This window comes from Myotis daubentonii, chromosome 4 (genome assembly GCF_963259705.1).
Source record: "Myotis daubentonii chromosome 4, mMyoDau2.1, whole genome shotgun sequence".
NCBI lineage: Eukaryota > Metazoa > Chordata > Mammalia > Chiroptera > Vespertilionidae > Myotis > Myotis daubentonii.
This window is the reverse complement of record NC_081843.1, coordinates 24,434,544-24,453,641: the sequence shown is the minus strand read 5'-3', so window position 1 is coordinate 24,453,641 and position 19,098 is coordinate 24,434,544. Positions and strand designations below refer to the sequence as shown.

Sequence of the window (19,098 nt, the reverse complement as noted above, 5' to 3'; positions counted from 1 at the left end):
AGGGTCTTTATTACGACATGACAACATTTTGAGAAATAACCTGTCTTACCCCTTGTTAAGAAGGGATTTGGTTCTACATTTTAAAGCAGAAGCAAAATAATTAAATCAAATTAATGAGCCAATTAGTTAACTAATAATTAACTTGTTAAGGGATTAATAGAGTCTAGATGTGTCAAAGGATAATTCACTTCTTTCAACTTTGACGTTAAAGGAACAAAAATGTATGAGTCAGGGGTGGCAGGAAGTTAATCTCCGTTAAGACATCCAGGCATTGTGCTAACCACATAGTCATTATATGTCAACAAATGAGTATTTCAGAAGGAGAATAGGTTTTTTTTCTTCCTTAAGGAGAATTGCTACAAAATAATAATAATAAAAAAACACCAAAAGAAAAATATGCTGAAGCCTTAGAAAGTGGATTGACCAAGCACGTCACACGCAATAGCAGTGGTTCAAAGAGCAGTTCAGCTTTAATCATTTATTCTACAGAACAAAAAAGAAACCAAACTAAATACTCTCTGAATCAAAAATTATATTTACTAACACAATGGTAAATATAATGCACTGGGAATTTATGCCCTTTCAGTATGTATTGTTATTTTTACTTTACTCACAGGGTGCTGAGGAAAATACTGAATAAATACACATTTTATTAAAAACACACAAACTCTGTTACAAATTGATATAAATCAGTTATGTCTCCATCCCACCCAAATTTTGGCTTCCATACCCTTAAATAATAAAAAAAAAACAGTCCTGTAAGCCACGGAAAACCTGTGGATAAAGACGGTAAATTAAATACTGAAGTTGAGAATCAAACAGGAAAGAGCTACAAATCAAAATACAAAGCGAAATAATTTAAGAAAAATGACAACTCATGCAGAAGTCTGGCTACATTTTTATATACTTGAGTCCGAGAAGAGAATTTTCCTACAATGTTGGTTTTTAAGAGGACATTTCTAGGTTAAACTAAACACCAAAGAGAAGGGAATTTCCCTAAAGCGTTTTCTGAGCCAAAGGAAAATCAAATTATGCTTGAAAAACAAAAGCAAAGACTAACGTCTGCCGCTTTGCCCCCACCCACTTCTTCAGATTTGCTTCAGTGTAGGCTTTCCTGGTCAAGGCCATTTATCAATTTGATGCTCTCAACACAACCAAATCCAGAGTTAACCCTCTATGTTCCCAATGGGTGAGGAATGGGACTAAAGTTACTTTTAGTGCCCCATGAGCTGGGAAACTGCATCCTGGCTGTACTAACACATATGTAAACATGATAAGCCTCAGATTGAAGAAACAGATAGAAGAAAACAGCAACTTATTGTCAAAGGACATTATTTACAGCCACTATTAAAAGTGATTTCTTCTTGTATAATTTTAAGGAAACATAGAGGCACAATGACATAAACAAATCAACTTATCACACTATCTCATATGCTCAAGTTTTTATGTAAAAAACATGAAGTAAAATAATGTAAAAACTTGATCTCAAGTTTTTAAAAAGCTAAGCGTGAGTTCATATGTATACTGGATATTTCTGACTTTCAAAGAAAAAGGCAGAGCTAACAAAACGATGCTAGGATATAAAGTGGTATAGTAATTTTTCAACTGTGCCTTTCTAGTTCGTTTGCCACAAAAAAATATTTGATAAAAGTAAACACATGATGGTGTAATAAAGGCTTCCCACAACGGGAGACACATTTAAAATACATACATTTAAGTTGGGAGAGGACGCGGTGGGGAGAGCCTTTCATTCATAATGACCACGTAGAGTCATTAGAAACTATCGCTCATACGTCAAATATACACGAGACGATGCACCTGTTTTCAAATGTCCACTGGCTACAATGGCAAGTAACAGCACTTGAGAGTCAGGGGCCACTGGCTTTCTAAATACAATGAACACTATTACCTCAGTTGTACTAATAACTCGGATTGTTTAAAATGGTAGCTTTAAAAGCTTATTTTTTGAAAATTTAGCTTGTAATAAAACCCTTATCAAAGAATGTGCTGTCAGGTTTTTCCTTTTATGTAATGAAAGAACAATAAAAGGCAGGTGGAATGTACAAGAAGAAATAACGAAATAATAGAAATTACATACCTCAAGCTAAACTGATAGGATAGGGGTGAATAAAAATGATATTAACCATGATTATTTGAGGTGGTACGACTATTTTAAAGTTCCTTTTAGTTATGATTTTAATGGTATGTGTATCTGACATTTTTGTTTTCTATTCTCAGGGGTATATTTTAACCCTATTTTAAACAAAATTAGTAGCCCAAATCTTTAATCTATCTTAATTTTTTGTTTCTTGTCCTCTTCTCTACTCTCCAAATCTCTGAACAGGGTTCTACAATAACCAATAGGGCTCTTTGATGCCCCTCATTCATTTTTGCAAGTATCCTTGCAAAATCTACATATACTGTAACTGTATTAACATTCGTTAACACACCAAGAAACCAAAGAATCAGTATGGTTCCGTTTGGAGAGGACAGTTAAAAGCAGTGCTTATGTTAAAGTTGAAGCCCATTTTGTGTCACATGGTCCCGTGTCCTCTGAGTTGAGACTTAGTGCGACAAAGAAAAACATGGCTGACACTAAAGAAACATTACACTGTGGGATATGGCTAGTGGAACTGATGTCTACATCAGCTCTTGAGGTAGAAATTTTACTACTCATTATTAAATATGTGACTAAGTCAGCGGTTCTCAACCTGTGGGTCGCGAGCCCTTTGGGGGTCGAACGACCCTTTCACAGGGGTCGCCTAAGACCGTCAGAAAACACATATATAATTACCTATTGTTTTTGTGATTAATCACTATGCTTTAATTATGTTCAATTTGTAACCACAACATGAGGAACTGTATTAAAGGGTTGCAGCATTAGGAAGGTTGAGAACCACTGACTTAAGTTCATAATGTTTAAATATAAAAGTTTAAAAACTGCACAAAGATGGTATGAATGCCCCTTATGTACACCTTAAAAGTCAAATGAAATCAATCAGGTTTACAATGAGATTTTTTTTTCTTTATGAATTTTTAAAAATATTTTTTTTATTGATTTTCTTTTGAGAGAGAGAGGAAGGAAGAGGGAGAGAGAGAAAGAAGATGAGAAAAACATCAATCGGTTGCCTCCCACACGCACCTTGACTGGGGATCAAATGGGCAACCTTTCGGTGTACAGGATGTTACTCAACCAACTAATAAGCCATGTCGGCCAGGGTTCTTTATAATTTTTTAAATATATATATATATATATATACATATATATATATATATATATATATGTATAATTTCTTTAGAATTTTATATAATCTATGAATTGATTTTCCAGTTACTTCCAGTCCTTTTAACTCAACTTAAGGAAGGAAAACAAAATCTTTAGGACGTTAACTATCAGTAAAAACAGAATTCTAAGCGTTCCTCACCTACACCATAAACTTCTGTAAATAGGTAATTCATTTTATGTTTTAAAAATACTGGTTTGGAACAACTGAGTGCTACATCTGTATTTATTCAGGTGTCTGGAAAATTAATCGGCCAGTTTTAGAGGTGGTTGTCTTAAATTAGTAGGAGGACGCCCCCATGAGTTTTCTTAGGGGCAGACAGGTAGCAGAAGGGTGTCTGAGGAAGGTGTGGGGGGAAACTGGCCAGGAGCGGAGAAGAAATGTTTCCTCTCAGAGTTCCAGGGGCCCTCCACAGACAGAGGGTGAAAACACGATTGTGTGCTTTGTCAGTCTGTGCAGGACACATAAATTCCAGCTTGCCTCACAAGTGGCCGTCTATAAGCACTTATAGAAACTTTACCTGATCCTGATACACCCTATTCAAAAACTGAACACCCGGACCCGGGCACGGACAGCGCAGGGAGGGAGAGAGAGCTGGTGGGAAAAGGTCAAGAAGGTGCTTAAATGCCAAGTTCAGGGAGAAATCTTGGCTTCTGATCCACTGAACTACGAAACACAGCACAATCATTAAAAACATGGGGAGAGAATGAAATACTGAGCTCATCATTAACAACGACCTATTACGCTGGCAAAGAGCAGTTGAAAAGCACAGTCGGGAGGTAAGTAAACAGCCACCATTGTTCATTTTTTCCCTTTCCCTTTCGATAGAATCTCTGCGTAAGAGGTGTGAATGAAGTCATAAAGCTGCTTGGCATTTGCAGCGTTCCCCAGGATGCCTGCGAGCTTGTCTTGTGACAGGCTTGCTAATTCTGCAATGTTCTTCACGTGGCTCATCAAGGAGCGACAGTTTTTGGCATTCACCCCCGGCATCTTTAACAAGAAGTCCTGGGGGCCAGGGTTATACTTTTCTGACTCAGGGAGGGTTCCAGAATCCGCTGTGACAGCCATGGCTGTCGCTGCATCAGGCTGCGGCTTATTTTGTTTCAGCTCCTCAAACAGCTCCGCGGTGGCATGAGGGGACGGGCACCAGAGAAGCCGGAGTTTGGGGAAGTGCAGGGTGAGGAGGGTGAGTTTGGAACTAATGTCATTGCTGGAGATCTCCTGATGGAAGGCACCTCGGGCAACGAGAGAGAAAGGCTTGCTGGGGTCAAACTCGATCAGCAGCACTGGTCGCTTGTAGTAGCGGGACATGGAGATGCACTGGCTGTAGAGGCGGCCGTTGTTTAAAGAGCCGATCAAATCGCTGATGCTCTTGCGTTCCACACACATTACTGGGGTCAGAATATAATCTCCAACCTCTAAGGTCACTGGCTCAATGTCAATGCCCCGGCGATGGATCAGAGACGGGAGTTCACTTCGAAACTCACGCATATCCACCACTATAGTTTGCTGTATACTTTTCTGTTCCTGGCCACCTATTAAGAGAAAGTGGCATTTTAAGTAATGTTCCTGAGGGAGAATTTGTAGAAGATGGAATACAACAAGTAAAGTTTAAAATTATTTTTTTATTAATCTACGATGCATGGTTACATAATACTGTTAATACTCCACATTTTTCTATATTTTAAAAAGGCTTGTTTATAAAGTAAACAAAGGCAATTTCTCTTGAGCTAAATAGAACGAATAGGGAAGTTAGAATCATTATTTCTAACAGTGATCCATAGATACCAGCATGTGCTGTCGCGCTCTCTCTGCAGTCCCCTCTGCAGTCCCTCATCACTGCACTGAACACATTTCACTGGTTCCGCATTCCCAGTTCCTAGGGCAGAGCCTGGCACACTGCAGATGCCTAAAAATACTCACTGAATAAATTGCCTCACGAGCTGCTGGGAACCATTTTGGAACTTTGAGTGCTTATATCAATGGGTCCCGAGGTGGGAAAACGGAAGACGGTAGGAAAAGCAAGAACACCGTGGAACAGAGCCCCTCACACTGTCATGTGCATGTGAACCACCAGGATCACGTTAATGAGCAAATTCTATTGTGTGTGTTTTTTTAATTCCTAATACCCAGATTTATTCTTTTTTTAAGTTAAACTTATTGAGGTGGCATTGTTTGCTAACATTATATGTGCCAGGTGGCTGATTCTATAACACATCATCTGTATAGTGCCTTGTGTGCTCACCACCCAGAGTCCAGTCTCCTTCCCTCACTACGTATTTGACCCCTTGTACCCTCTCCCTCAGGGGTGGGCAAACTTTTTGACTCGAGGGCCACAATGGGTCCTTAAACTGGACCGGAGGGCCGGAACAAAAGCATGGATGGAGTGTTTGTGTGAACTAATATAAATTCAAAGTAAACATCATTACATAAAAGGGTACGGTTTTTGTTTTTTTTTAGTTTTATTCATTTCAAACGGGCCGTAGTTTGCCCACGGCTGCAGTCTCCCTCCTTCTTGTTACTTTCTGTTTTATATCCCACATATGAGTGAAATCATATGGTAAAGAGCAAATTCTAAACAGCGGTTGGCAAAAGTAGGATTACAGTTGTGAGACTACAAAACAGTTTATTCTTGTATTATTATTTATTAACTAGAGGCCCGGTGCACAAAAATTTGTGCACTCGGGGGGGGAGGGGGGGGTCCCTCAGCCTGGCCTGTGCCCTCTCACAGTCTGGGACCCCTCGGGAGATAACGACCTGCTGGCTTAGGCCTGCTCCCGGGTGGCAGAGGGCAGGCCCAATCCCTAGGTGCAGCCCCTGGTCGGGCTCAGAGCAGGGCTGATTGGGGAGTTGGGGCGCCGCCCCCTGTCACACTCAAGGCAGGGTCGATGGGGAGGTTGTGGAGCAACCCCCTGTCACACACAGAGCAGGGCCCATCAGGGGGGTTGGGGCTCTGTACCCTGTCACGCACAGAGCAGGGCCCATCAGGGGGTTGGGGTGCTGCCCTCTATCACCCACAGAGCAGGGCGGATCAGGGGGTTGGGGCGCCGCCACTCTCACACTCAGGGCAGGGCCGAGGGGGAGGTTATGGCTCTACCCCGTCACACACAGAGCAGGGCCCGTGGGGGGGGGGGGAGCTCCCCCCTATCAGGCACAGAGCAGGGTGGATAGGGAGGTTGTGGCCCCCCCCCCTGTCACACACAGAGCCGCAGGGCGATCAGGGGGTTTGGGTGCTGCCCCCTGTCATGCTGATTCCAGTGCCGGGAGGCCTCACGGCTCCGCTGATCCCGGTTCTGGGAGGCATATTACCCTTTTACTATATAGGGTAGAGGCCTGGTGCACGGGTGGGGCCGGCTGGTTTGCCCTGAAGGGTGTCCTGGATCAGGGTGGGGGTCCCCACTGGGGTGCCTGGCCAGTCTGGGTGAGGGGCTGAGGGCTGTTTTCGGGCTGGGGGTGACTGAACTCCCAAACGCTCCTTTTTTCCTTTTTTTTTTTTTTAATTCTGGGCCAGCTTTAGCTTGAGGCTTGGCTCCAGCTCTTAGGCCTCCGGCTGAAAGTAGGTTTCTGGCCTTTGCTTACAATGTTGCGAATCTGCTGGCTGAAGTTGGGCGTATTTGTTACAGAGTTTCTTAAACTGCCCGCTCAGAGGCCTGCAGCCGCAGGCGGGAACGTTGGTTTCCTCCGTCACTGAGGCAACCAAGCCTCATGTTAGTTTCAAGCTGCCTGGCTGCCAGCCGCCATCTTGGCTGACAGTTAATTTGCATATCTCGCTGATTAGCCAATGAAAAGGGTATCGGTCGTACGCCAATTACCATGTTTCTCTTTTATTAGATAGGATTATTGCATTATTTGTATTACAACTATAAACCTACTTTTGTCAATCCCAGGCTCTGTCTGAGATAGGGTCTAAGACTGCCTTTATAATAAGCTCTCAGGGGATGCTATTGCTTCTGGGTTAAAGACTTCACTACACAAAGGCTGTGGTAGGCAGAATAACAGCCCGTAAAGAGGTCCATGTCCTAATCCTCGGAACCCGTACATATGTGACTTTATATGCAAATGTGATGAAATTACAGAGCTTAAGATTGGGAGACGACTTGGGATTATCCAGGCAGGACCAAGTGTCTTACACGTGAAAGCGGAAAGCAGGAAAGTTAGAGTTGGAACTACTGCCTTTGGAGGTGAATGCGGGGACCATAAGCCGAGGAATGCAGGCAGCCTCTAGAAAGAAACTGGAAAGGAAAGGGGTTCTCTCCCAGACCCCCAAGGAGGAATGCAGCCCTGCCAACACCTTCATTTTAGCCCAGAGAGACCCACAGGACTTTGGAATTATCTATCTATCTCTCTATATATAACCCTAATATGCAAATAGACCGAACGGCAGAACAACCGAATAACCAGCTGCTATGACATGTGCTGACCACCAGGAGGCGCACGCAGAACATGGTGGGCATCGGAAGCAGGCAGCAGAGCGCGGAACACGGCAGGTGTTGGCTGCAGTGGGATGGTGGAGCAGGCGAGCAGGGGCACCAGACCAAGGCAGGGCACCGGTTGCTGTCATTGGGGTGGGCCTCTGATGGTTACTGAAAATTCTTTGCTCCCGTGTGCCGCAGTCCCACCTGGCGCTTGCACCTGCTGCTGGTGCCAGCCCTGCTCGCACCCGCTGCCGGTGCCTGGTGCCGGCCCCGATCACTCAGTGCCATCAGCAGGTGTGAGCGGCAGTTGCCGGCCCCGATCGCCCCTCAGGGCTTCTCCACCTCCCCCTGCTCCTGAGGGGTGATTGGGGCTGGCAGCCGCCATTCACACCCACTGATGGTGTGGAGTGATTAGGGCCGACACCAGCAATGGGCATGTGGGAGCGGGAGCGGGGCTGCCGGTAGAGAGGGGACTAGGGGCTGCGGTGGGAGGGGCTGGGTGGGGGCGCGAAGATGGGCCGAGACCTGCCCCTGTGCCCACCACAGCCTCGCGGCCCACAGTTCCTTTCAATGTGCACGAATTCATGCACTGGGCCCCTAGTAAGATAATAATTGTAACATAATTAATGTGTGTTGTTTCAAGCCACTAAGTTTGTGGTAATTTATTACAGCAGCCATAGGCAACTAACACAGGGCTCAGAGGACTGAACTCAAAAGGACAGATTTCAGTGAGTAGCTTTCTGAGTGGTACCTCCACGCTCAAATCTATCTTCCTTCACACTGCCTTACATTCTAAAGTTCTGCATGAAATGCCACCAACCTGTTCAAGATAAAAGGAATCTTCTTCCAAAAGACCTAGATGCTCTGAGGCACTGTTTCCCAAAGGATGATCCAAGGACCACGGAGACGCTTTCAGATCTACTGAACTGGAATGCCTATGAACTGAGGCCTGTAAGTCCACAGTTTTAACAAGCATCTGGGGTTATTTTTATTTCTTAATAATCCTCACCCAAGGATATGTTTTTATTGATTATAAAGAGAGGAAGGTAGAGAGACAGAAAAGAGAGAGAGAAAAATTATGTGGGAGAGAAAGATTAATCAGCTGCTTCCCATACACACCCCGACCAGGAATCAAACCTGCAACTTTTTGGTGTATGGGACGACACTCCACCCAATGGAGCCACCTGGCCAGGGCTGAGGTTATTCTTAATTACACTAAATTCTGAGACCTACTGTTCTGACTGTGCTCGACCCCACCAAAGGTTAAATCCACTCAATCATACTGCTTTTCTCTGTCACTTGACTGCTCTCAGCTGCTGCCATGGGGAAATGGATGTGGGAATGGGAAATATTATTCCTGGGTCAGGGTGCGATTGGAATTCAGCAGGTCTTGGTGGTCTGCTGCAGTTCAGATACTGCACAGCAATGAGAGTGCACACCCCTGGGATCTGGAGAAGCTTCAAGAAGCAATAAACAAATCCAGAAAGGTAAGTGGGAATGTACCTAAACAACTCTATCTATCTCTGGTTAAACTGGCTTCTTCCAGTTAAGATAAGAACCTAATCACCATTTACAAAAATTTCTTTGCAAAAGTACATTCAGTCTCAACCAACCACATTGAAAAGCAGTGCTGGAACATAGCTGATTTCCAAGCTGGGGCGCATCAACAGGTGAGGAGCCTTAGGCTCAGGAAGGACACAGGGTTACTCAATGGCAGAGTGGAGACTAGGGTTTGGGAGCAGACATCCATTTTTAAGTTTGTTGAGAAAACCAAGTCTCGGCATAGAAACTCTGGAATCTCACAGCCTCCTTTAGAGGCAACGGGAGGGCAGGACTCACCTGCTTTCCGAGTGTCGGTGGGATCACCTGCAGACACGGAGCCTCTTACCAGGTCTAGGTTGGTTTCACTTCTGCCTTCCCTTTCTTCCGGGACAACCATGCTAGCCTTTTCCCTGCAAGAGAAAAACACTTTAAACATTTTGGAATTAATTTAGAAATTCCAGACTTTAATCTTTTGTAACTTATAATATAGAAAACGACAACATGACTATAGTGGTAAAAAAGAATACAAGAACTACTTTAGAAGTCAATATGCCCAGACAAGTGATGGGCAAGAAAAGGATTTTTTGGTTGGGTACTACTTCCCATCTTCCAGAGTTAAAAAAGCTGCTGTTTATTTTCTATTTTATATGTTCTTTAGGCACTTTCAGACATGAAATAAGCATGTAAAAACACTGCAGATAAATTACTGAAACATTTAATTAAAAAACATGCTAATATGTTGAGCATTAAAAAGAATTTAAATAATTTATATTCCAACTAGAGGCCCAGTGTACGACATTTATGCACTGGGGGCATAAGGGTGTCCCTCAGCCCATCCTGTGCCCTCTCGCAAACTGGGACCCCTCGGGGGACTTCCGCCTGCCGGCTTACAGTCAGACATCCACCAAGGGGTCTTTAGTGCTGCCACGGAGGCGGGAGAGCTCCCGCCACCGCCGCTGTGCTCTCCAGCCACGAGCCTGGCTTCTGTGGGAGCACACTGACCACCAGGGGGCAGCTCCTGCATTGAGCATCTGCCCCCTGGTGGTCAGTGCTCGTCTTAGTGACTGTTTGTTCTGCCATTCAGTTGATTTGCATATTAGTGTTTTATTATGTAGGATACTTTCGGAGTAATCATAAATACTCTGATGGGTAAAAATCAATGATTTTAGAAAATAAAAACATACATGATGGAACTCCGATTTAAAAAAAACCCATTAATCACTCAATTTTAAAGGAAAAATCAGGGTTGATTCAAGAAAGCAAATTTCCAACTGAGATTTAAACAAAAAAAATCAGCATCTCAGCACTGATTCACCCACTGGTGCATTTATTTAAAAATATTTATCAGTGTGCCTATGTGCTGTGCTAGGTACTCTAGATGCAAATATAGTTACACGATAATTCTTGTCTTCAAGGTAGCTCAGTACCTTATACTGCTTAAATCAACAGAACTGCACATTCATAAGAAAGATTTGTAATCAGGAACTACAATCATGATAAGATCATCTATAACCAAAGAAAAAGTACGTTATATTCTTTGTGTTGTTTTTTTTTCAGAGAGGAAGGGAGAGGGAGAGAGAGAAATATTAATGATGAGAGAGACTCATTGATCGGCTGCCTCCTGCACGCCCCCTACTGGGGATTGAGCCCACAACCCGGGCATGTGTCCTTGACTGGAATCGAAGCCAGGACCCCTCAGTCTGGAGGCCAACACTCTATCCACTGAGCAAAACTGGCCAGGGCCTTGAAACAGCAAGTACTGTTTGTGTCCAGTTAGTACAAGATATGACAGACAAGAAGAATAAGGCTGTTCTCTTCCCTGTAGGGCTTGCTACTGAGTTGAGGAAACAAAGCAACCATGAAAGATGGGGGGACATGGAAAAAACGGCACTAAAAGAGACTAGGGTGAGGTGAAACAGAAGAGGAATCTTCAGTATTAACTAATAATTTCAACAAGGGTTAAACAGCAAAGACTTTCCAAACAGAAGGAAATGAAACCAGATGAACCCATTCTCCAACCACTCTGGATGACAAAGGAGATTTTAGAGCAGGGTACCACTAAATGATACCACTGAACAACAGATATTATAATTTTAATTTCCATTCTATTTGAAATGATATACAAAAGCACAGTTATAATCAGTACACCATTTTAGACGCAAGGTGTTAGATAGCAGTTCCGGTTCAATTTTTCCTCCTTATCCTCAATACCAGTGCCAGGTGTTGCCTGCTGGAAAATTCTTTACAATGACAATGGCTCTGGCAGCCGCTCATTACGTTCTATTGTATCTAAGACTCTAGTTGAGGACAAAGGACCAATCATTCGAAAAAATTATTGCTCTTAAATTTCTTTTTCTTTCACATTTGGGTTAACACTGAGGATTTTCTCTCTTTATTTCTATTCTTTACATTGGCTAAGCTGCACATCACACCTGGGAGCACTCCCGTCTCCTGACGGATTTGTAATCTGTGAGTGGCGGGACAGCACGGTGCAGTGCAGACTCTGGAGAATTCTTATTTCCTGGATTTGAAATCACTTTTTGAAATTACTGTCTGTGTGGTCTTAGGCAAGTCATTTAATGGCTCAGTGTCTCGATTTCACCTGTAAAATGGGGATAATAAAACCTACCTCAAAAAACTGTTACAAGGATTACACATTCTATGTAAGGCACTCGGAACAGTGCCTGGCACATAATTAGTACTATAAAAAAGGTTAGCTGCTATTATAAGTGCACTTTTCTTTGTTTAATCTGTTTTTATTGATTTTAGAGAGTGAGGAAGGAAGAGGGAGGGAAACATCGATGAAAGACAAGCAGTGATGGGCTGCCTCTTGCATGCCCCCTCCTGCACAACCTGAGCATGTGCCCGAACAGGGAATCGAACCAGCAACCTTTTGGTGCACAGGACAACGCCCAATCAACTGAGTCCTACTGGCCAGACCTAAGTGTACTTTTCTTATAATGTGGTAACCTTATCCCCTAATTATCCATGATTATGCTAAAAAACTGAAGATTACTTTTAAGTGATTCCACAACTGTTTCAATCAACACTGTTAAATAAAACAGCTAGTTTACCATTAAATGTTATAACATAACTGCAAACCGGGTCTGAGAAAAAATATACTCCTGAAACCACAGCTGTGAAGAAAATATTGTTTTCTCAAATTAATTTAACAGAAATCTGCCATAATTATATTCAGTCCCTTGCTTTCAGCATTTACATAATTATTCAAGTACTCTCTGTGACAGACACAAAATAATTTAAAAATTCAGATGCCTACTTCCATTTAATCTAAAATACTGAAGTTTCTTATTTTCCCTTCAACATCTTCAGTGATGCGTGAATTGCTTGTACATGACAATATAGGGAGGAGGCGCTGAACTGAATTCTCTTCCGATGGGCCTTTACTCAAGCCCTCCTACTAACCCATTTTATGATCATATTTTCTAGTTGTAACATTTCAGATAATCTTGCCCCTTCCTTTGAAAAGCAGTGACCTTTCCAAAACTATGTGTACTCAGAATGTTATTACTAATTTCCCGATCCAGGGAGCATTTTTTATAAACACTTAGAAGTGCAATCTTTTTTCTCTTTACTCATCTGTAATCTACTCATCTTCAGTCCCATCAAACAATCTTTTCATCACCAGCTCGCTCGCTTGATTCGTTCTCTGGCTATTTTAAATAGTCGTACTGCTTTTACTCTTACATCACCCATGAAGGAGGTCCTGGCAAAAGCACATTTTCTGACTCTGACATTAAATTTTTCTCCAAGTACAGGTTCAGTGCAAATGCTCTTTCAGTAATGCACCTCACATATATTTTGCTTTTCAAAACAAACACTTCTCAAATTCCCCAGGTTTTCTGGGAAAGTAAATATTTTAAGATTCTAAATAGTGTGACTCTCTAATTGCTATTTAATATGGGAAGATCTAACTTATAATAAGTAGACAATCACCATTGAGAGAGTTTAGAAAATTATGCCAGACCTTATATAAAATTACATTAACATCTGCTATGGAGACTATTGTATAGATTGAAATGTAGGAGACAGTCCACATTCCGGGTTCTGCTGAGTAAGATTTCCAGTAAGCGCCAGGCTCATCCACACCTCATCACCGAGCCCTCTGATCTACAGAATCACTTACATAAACCAGGAAGGACCTGGGGCCCCCAATACCATGCTACAATCTGCTAAGTACTCTTCTCCTTGCTGTACCAGGGAAGAGGCAGCCTCGTGAAGGAAGCCTGGGGCATAAAAACTCACCTCCTCAGTACCTTCCTCCCCTCAGGGGACAGCCCTGTGCAGGAAGTGTTAACTCAGCAGGCTCGGGCTGCTCAAACCCTGCACATTCCTAAGAAAGGCCTGTCTCCTGGGGACTGGCCCGTGGCCAGCTTCTGGGAGATGAGCTCTGAGCCCCTGGAGCATTCTGTCTGGTTTCTGTACGCCTGAGGCCTGGGCCACACAGCACCAGTTGGATCAGATGCTTTATGCTAACATGTGTTTTTGCTTCAGGGGTAGAGGCTGTCAGGTTGGTACTCTGTGTCTGTGTGACTGACCCTCCATAACGATGCTCAGCTGGGCGCCCTGGGGACAGCACCGCGTGAGCCGTCATGCACTGCTGCTGCTGGAGAAGTAAGCTGGGCTGTGTGACTCCTCTGGGAGAGGACACCCAGAAGCCTCTGCCTGGATCGGCCCGGGCTCTCCCCAGGTGCTTTCCCTCGGCTGATTTCCATGGGTATCCTGTTGTAATAAACCGTAACTGTGTGAGATACCCGTGGGTCCTTCTAGCGAATCACTGAGCCTTAGGGTAGTCTTGGGGATCCTCAACAGGAAGACCAATGTGAGTAACCTAATCTGCATGTTTTAGCTTTATGTGCTCATTTGTAACGTGGTGGCACTTACTTTAATCACAGAAACCGTAAGCAAAGGATGTTTTAAAAAGAATGAGGGAATGTTTAGAAGGTACCAGCCCACACCCAGGATCACCAGTTCTCTGACTCCAGCTCCTAAATCTCTCTTAAATCTGTTCCTCTCTCCTCACCAAGTGGATCCTGGCCACCACCTTGTCAGACAATTGCAGTAGCTTCCTGGCTACTTCCCCTGCTCCGTCCACTCCTCAGCTGGATGCCAGAGGGAGCCTTTAACGGTATACTTAGAGCTCTTCAATGGTGTCTCACTGCCTTCGGAGTCAAGTCTTAAATCTTTCAACAGCCTTCTTGCACCTCTGAACCTTCATACACACCCTTGGTCAACACAACCCCCTTGTCCACCTCGTCTACCTAGCGACTAGCACACATTCATGTATCAGCTTAAAGATCACTTCTGCAGTGAGGATGTCCCTAGTCTAACACTGGGTTAGATCTCTTTGACACACTCTCTTGTTACACCCATCTCTTTTACCATCATAGCCTGCAACACTCTGCATGTGTCAATTTATTATAATATTCATTGAATGCTTAATTATTTAATGTCTGTTTTTTCCACTAGAGGACAAGTTCTTGGAGGGCAGAGACATTTTCTGCACCATTGCTGTAACTTAAGCACTTTAATATAAGCACAGGGCTTGGCACGTAATAGATGCTCAATAAATATCTGTTGACTGAATCTTGGGAAAGTAAAGATATAGAAGACACAGAGACGCACTAAAAACTTTGGACCAAGAACAGATAGCCTATATAATACCTTGTTTGTTATAATACCTTCCTCAAAAAACATGCAACCCCCCAAACACATACCATATAAACCATTCCACAAAACATGTTAATAGAAAATATATTTCCATAGGCTGAAAGGACTGGCTAATAATTGTATGACTAGAAGCTGGAAGACTCCATGAATAAGGCACATCCCAATCACAGAGGAGGGGAAAGATATATCCATGTGGTATGCTGAGCCCCTCCATAGGGACTCAATGGCACTGATTCACTCAACACCCCTGGACGAACTGGGTCTGTGTAGATTTTATGCATATACTGAGAGTCCACAGCCAGTGTTGGAGGATGGTTGTCAACTCTGAAATTTTGCCCAGGGCCCTGGCAGGCTAACTACCACTAAAAAGGGTCTCTGCCTTCTCATTGCCATTGGTACACTGACAATGTCAGAGGCCTGGAAGATGGGTATAGCCGTTATTCTCAGCTCAGGTCATAGTCTCTTCTGGCCTACCCTTTTCTCTGCCTCAACTCCAGGATGCCCAGTCCAGCCCTGCCCTGGCTTCTGAGGCCCCTAATGGGATCATTTGATCCATTTTCCCTCACCAAGCTGTGATCTCCTTGACAATGTCCCTGGTGGGAGGTTATCAGATTTCTCAAACACCACCAGGGGTGAGAGGTAGCCATCCTGCCGGGAACCAATTCCAGCATGTCATAATTTCAAGAGATGAAACTTGGGAACTCAACAGGGTTGAGTCACACATGTAGTCACCTGTTGGGAATGGCTAAAGGCATTTCCCCAAACCTGAATAGGAAACTGACTGTGGCTGCCAGACAGTTAAAGGGCATCTTAATCTACATGTTATTGCCTCCTACTGACCAAACACCTGAACAGCCGTAGGCTAATTCCCCAAACTGACAATGCTTCTGTACCCTTTGAAGTGTAATATCTCCACCTTGCCTTAGGACAAATCGTATTAATAAAAGCAAGGGTCCTAGAAAAGGAGGAAGTCTTCAGTTCCTTTAGCTGAAGGTTCTCTGACCCCCAATGCCTTTCAAAATTTTATCTCATCTCTGGGCTCTTTAATAGTCTCTGGATTCCTATGTCATCTACGCGCAGCCTTTTCCAGATTCTTGAACCCTTCTTGATGCTGGGACATATACCCTGGCACCATCCAGTGTGTGAATATCTCACTGAGAAACATTTTCCTTATATTAAACTAAGAAGCCTTTTCTATTTAGATGTAGAACACTCGTAGGACGAGATGTAGGACACTCGTTCTCAAAAGCATACACTTATGTTCAGATAAAGATCATACCTTTTTAAAAATATTTTCCCAGAGCGATCTACTGATCTAAACTGACCTGGATGTAAAAAGTATTTCTCAGTAAATAGTCAAGCAGTCACGCACCACAGACAATGCAAATTGTATAGGGGTTTTAAAAAAATCATAGTTCAAAGGAATGGGAGAAATCTTGTGCATGGGGAGAGGAAGAGAGAGTTTTAAGAACATATATCTTAGAAAAGCAGTGTTTTAGTTATATTTCTTTACAGGCACATTTCTAGTATCCTATGAAAGCACTGAAAAGCAATTGGAGATGGGTTTACCTACATGTGATCCTCCCCAACCTCTTCTCCTCTCCGTCCTCCCAGAGGGCTGTTAGACATTGGCCCGCCCAGAGAAGCCTTTCCAATAGAGTCCGTGCTTTCCGACTGTCTATGCATTACCTGATGAGTTTTTCAAAAGCTTCCTTTTCCTTCCGCAAAGCAGTGAGATAGCGTTGTTCTTCGGTCGAACCTCCGTATATGAGAAAGTAAACCCTGCAAGTGAGGACAGAACTCTTTTAGATTGCAAAGACGTAACTTGTAATCCCTGAAAGGAAGAGCATAGCATTTGAAATCAGCAACCTGAAGTGCTCAAATAGTAAATATTGGACTAAGGATACAAGTTCCATTAACCATACTGAAATTCAGCTGCCTGAACCCCACATGTTAAAGGTCTCACTGCCATATGGGTCCTTTTCTTTTGCCAAAGGAAGAACAGAGTTTAGGTAAACAGTGAAATAGAACGGGAGGGATAGAATAACTACAAACAAACCAGAAAACACAAAATCTCAGTGGCTTCTCTATTTTCAATGTTTCTTTGCATCTTTGCCAAACAAGCATTTAAGAAGTTGGACAGTCGTTGTAAAAAGCAGCTTATGAAAGTGCATATTAGTGAGAAATAAACAAATGAAATCTATATGAACTTTATCTTCACCAAGCAATTTCTCAGTTCTTTCTTCTTTATGTCTCAACAGCGCTGAGTCATCGCACATTTTACATAAGCACACAGACACTGAAGACATAAGGATTACAACAGGCTCCTCAAGGAATAACTTGATCTATGCTTTTCTTTTAGAAAAGGTCTGCTTTTCTACCTTGCTTATTGCTATGAAGATGAATTAAGCACCGTTTCTGTCCCTTTCCTGCACCTTCTATCAGAGATATTTCCCTTTTGCAGCCCTCGATTTTTCTTCTAGACGCCACCTTCCTAGATTCTGTGAAGTGTGAACAGGGAAGAGACCGCTGGGCAAAGTCCAGAGGCCGTGGCTCCCCCATGAATGTGCCACATGGCTGAGGGAAGTCGTTCTCCACTTGTGGGCTTCTATTTCCCACTGACACAGTGAGCGGCTCAATTCCCAGGTTCCTTCTGATTCTGCCATTTTGTTCGCAAATATCACACTATTTTATTCTCAGGCAATAAAGAACAGACAAGCTATCTACAAAGTTGATCAATAGCAAAGTATGAAAAATTTACCAGCCTATAATTATTTTACCAGCTTCATCTAATCTCTTCATTCTGCATTATTTCTGATCCACTTCCTCCATTCATCTCTACTCTGAAAGGCTGCATTCGTTCAACTGCTGGAAAAAAATTTCTTTGGCTCTGTGTTGTGGTTCAGACTGTGTTCAGGATATTAATTTTGTTGTTTATTTCCCCCTCAGATAACTGGAGAGCCAGAACACTATATTCTTTGGGAGGCATCATTTTCTCATCTGATATTTCTGTAGATTGTTCACCTGATTATTTCTTGAAACTCAAGAAAACTTGGCACAATGATTCCTCAAATACTTTAGTTTTATGTGAATGTAACTCAGAGTCACTTCTTAAAATTTATGAGAAAGACATTTTAGAAGATTGAAATTATTTAGCTGAGTCATAATGACATTAATTTTGGGGAGAAGTCAGGATATAAATTTCCTAGACTTGTTCAGATAGAGCACCCCATAAGGTACAAACCAGTGCATAAAGAATATAGAACAAAACAACAGAGCAGCAAGTAATGAGACCACGAACAGTCCTCTGGACTCACTGTTATGCTACATTGGCTATCCTTCCTATGCACGCTCCCAGATTCATCAGAGAGCAAAATAAGGTTTCATAAAGTAACCAACACATAACAACAGAACGTGAGAGACAAGAAAACCCACATGCAACAGGTATAGTTTCGGTGCTAAATCCTAAAGAACTGTGAATGTGAAGCCTTACAGATGCAGTTCACACTCCACACTCTTTATAACTTGCCTGAGCGGTTTCCCGGGCCTACTTGCCCTGTAAATTTCGAGCTGACGCACGAACGTTAGCTCTGCGTCATACAGAACCACGTATCTTGGCTCCACTTCGTGGAGTACCCTCGTCAGAGCATAGGGGTCGCTACAACCCAGAAGCGGGTGGATGATGATGAGGGGGTCTTTCAGAATTCCATAAGCGGCATCCGATGACAAGTTTAACTCAAACTCCTCATGCTTGATTTCTTCTAAGCAGCTCTCTGGGCTGCTGCATAAGTCTCTAGGGTATCCTTCTTTGCTATCCCCTTCCTCCTCAAGTTCTTCAGGTTTCTCCATCATCTGAGTTAACGTTAACTTTTGTTTCTTCTTTTTGAGAGCCCGTTCTTTGGCAGGAGCTCTTTCTTTGTTTTGGGGGTCTTTGGGTCTTTTGTTAGATTTCACAGTTCTCTTTGCACCATCCTCCTTTCTGAAAGCCACCCACACTTCCTCAGCTTTGCTCTCCTTCTCAAAGGCTTTCCTGTAGAGTCTCAGCAAGAAGGCCTCTGCTCCCATGGTGATATACTCTCTTAGCTGGGAACACGTTCGGTCATCACTTGCACAAATAAGTACTTGACCTAAAATTAGAAAACAGTATTATGTCACTATTCCCTATG

At 43.1% G+C, this 19,098-nt stretch overlaps 1 protein-coding gene across 2 annotated transcripts in view; it reads right to left on the bottom strand.

Annotated features, from left to right (window-relative positions):
• Positions 1–451: 451 nt before the first annotated feature.
• ERCC4 (ERCC excision repair 4, endonuclease catalytic subunit) overlaps positions 452–19,098 on the bottom strand; it is a 33,114-nt gene continuing 14,467 nt past the window's right edge. For both annotated transcript variants that reach the window (XM_059693208.1, XM_059693207.1), the window contains 4 exons: positions 18,462–19,059; positions 16,622–16,714; positions 9,539–9,651; positions 452–4,819 (listed from right to left, as the gene is read on the bottom strand). In XM_059693208.1, coding sequence (XP_059549191.1) covers positions 4,086–4,819; positions 9,539–9,651; positions 16,622–16,714; positions 18,462–19,059 — 1,538 coding nt within the window. In that variant the 3' untranslated portion in view covers positions 452–4,085. The remainder of the gene's footprint in view (positions 4,820–9,538; positions 9,652–16,621; positions 16,715–18,461; positions 19,060–19,098) is intronic.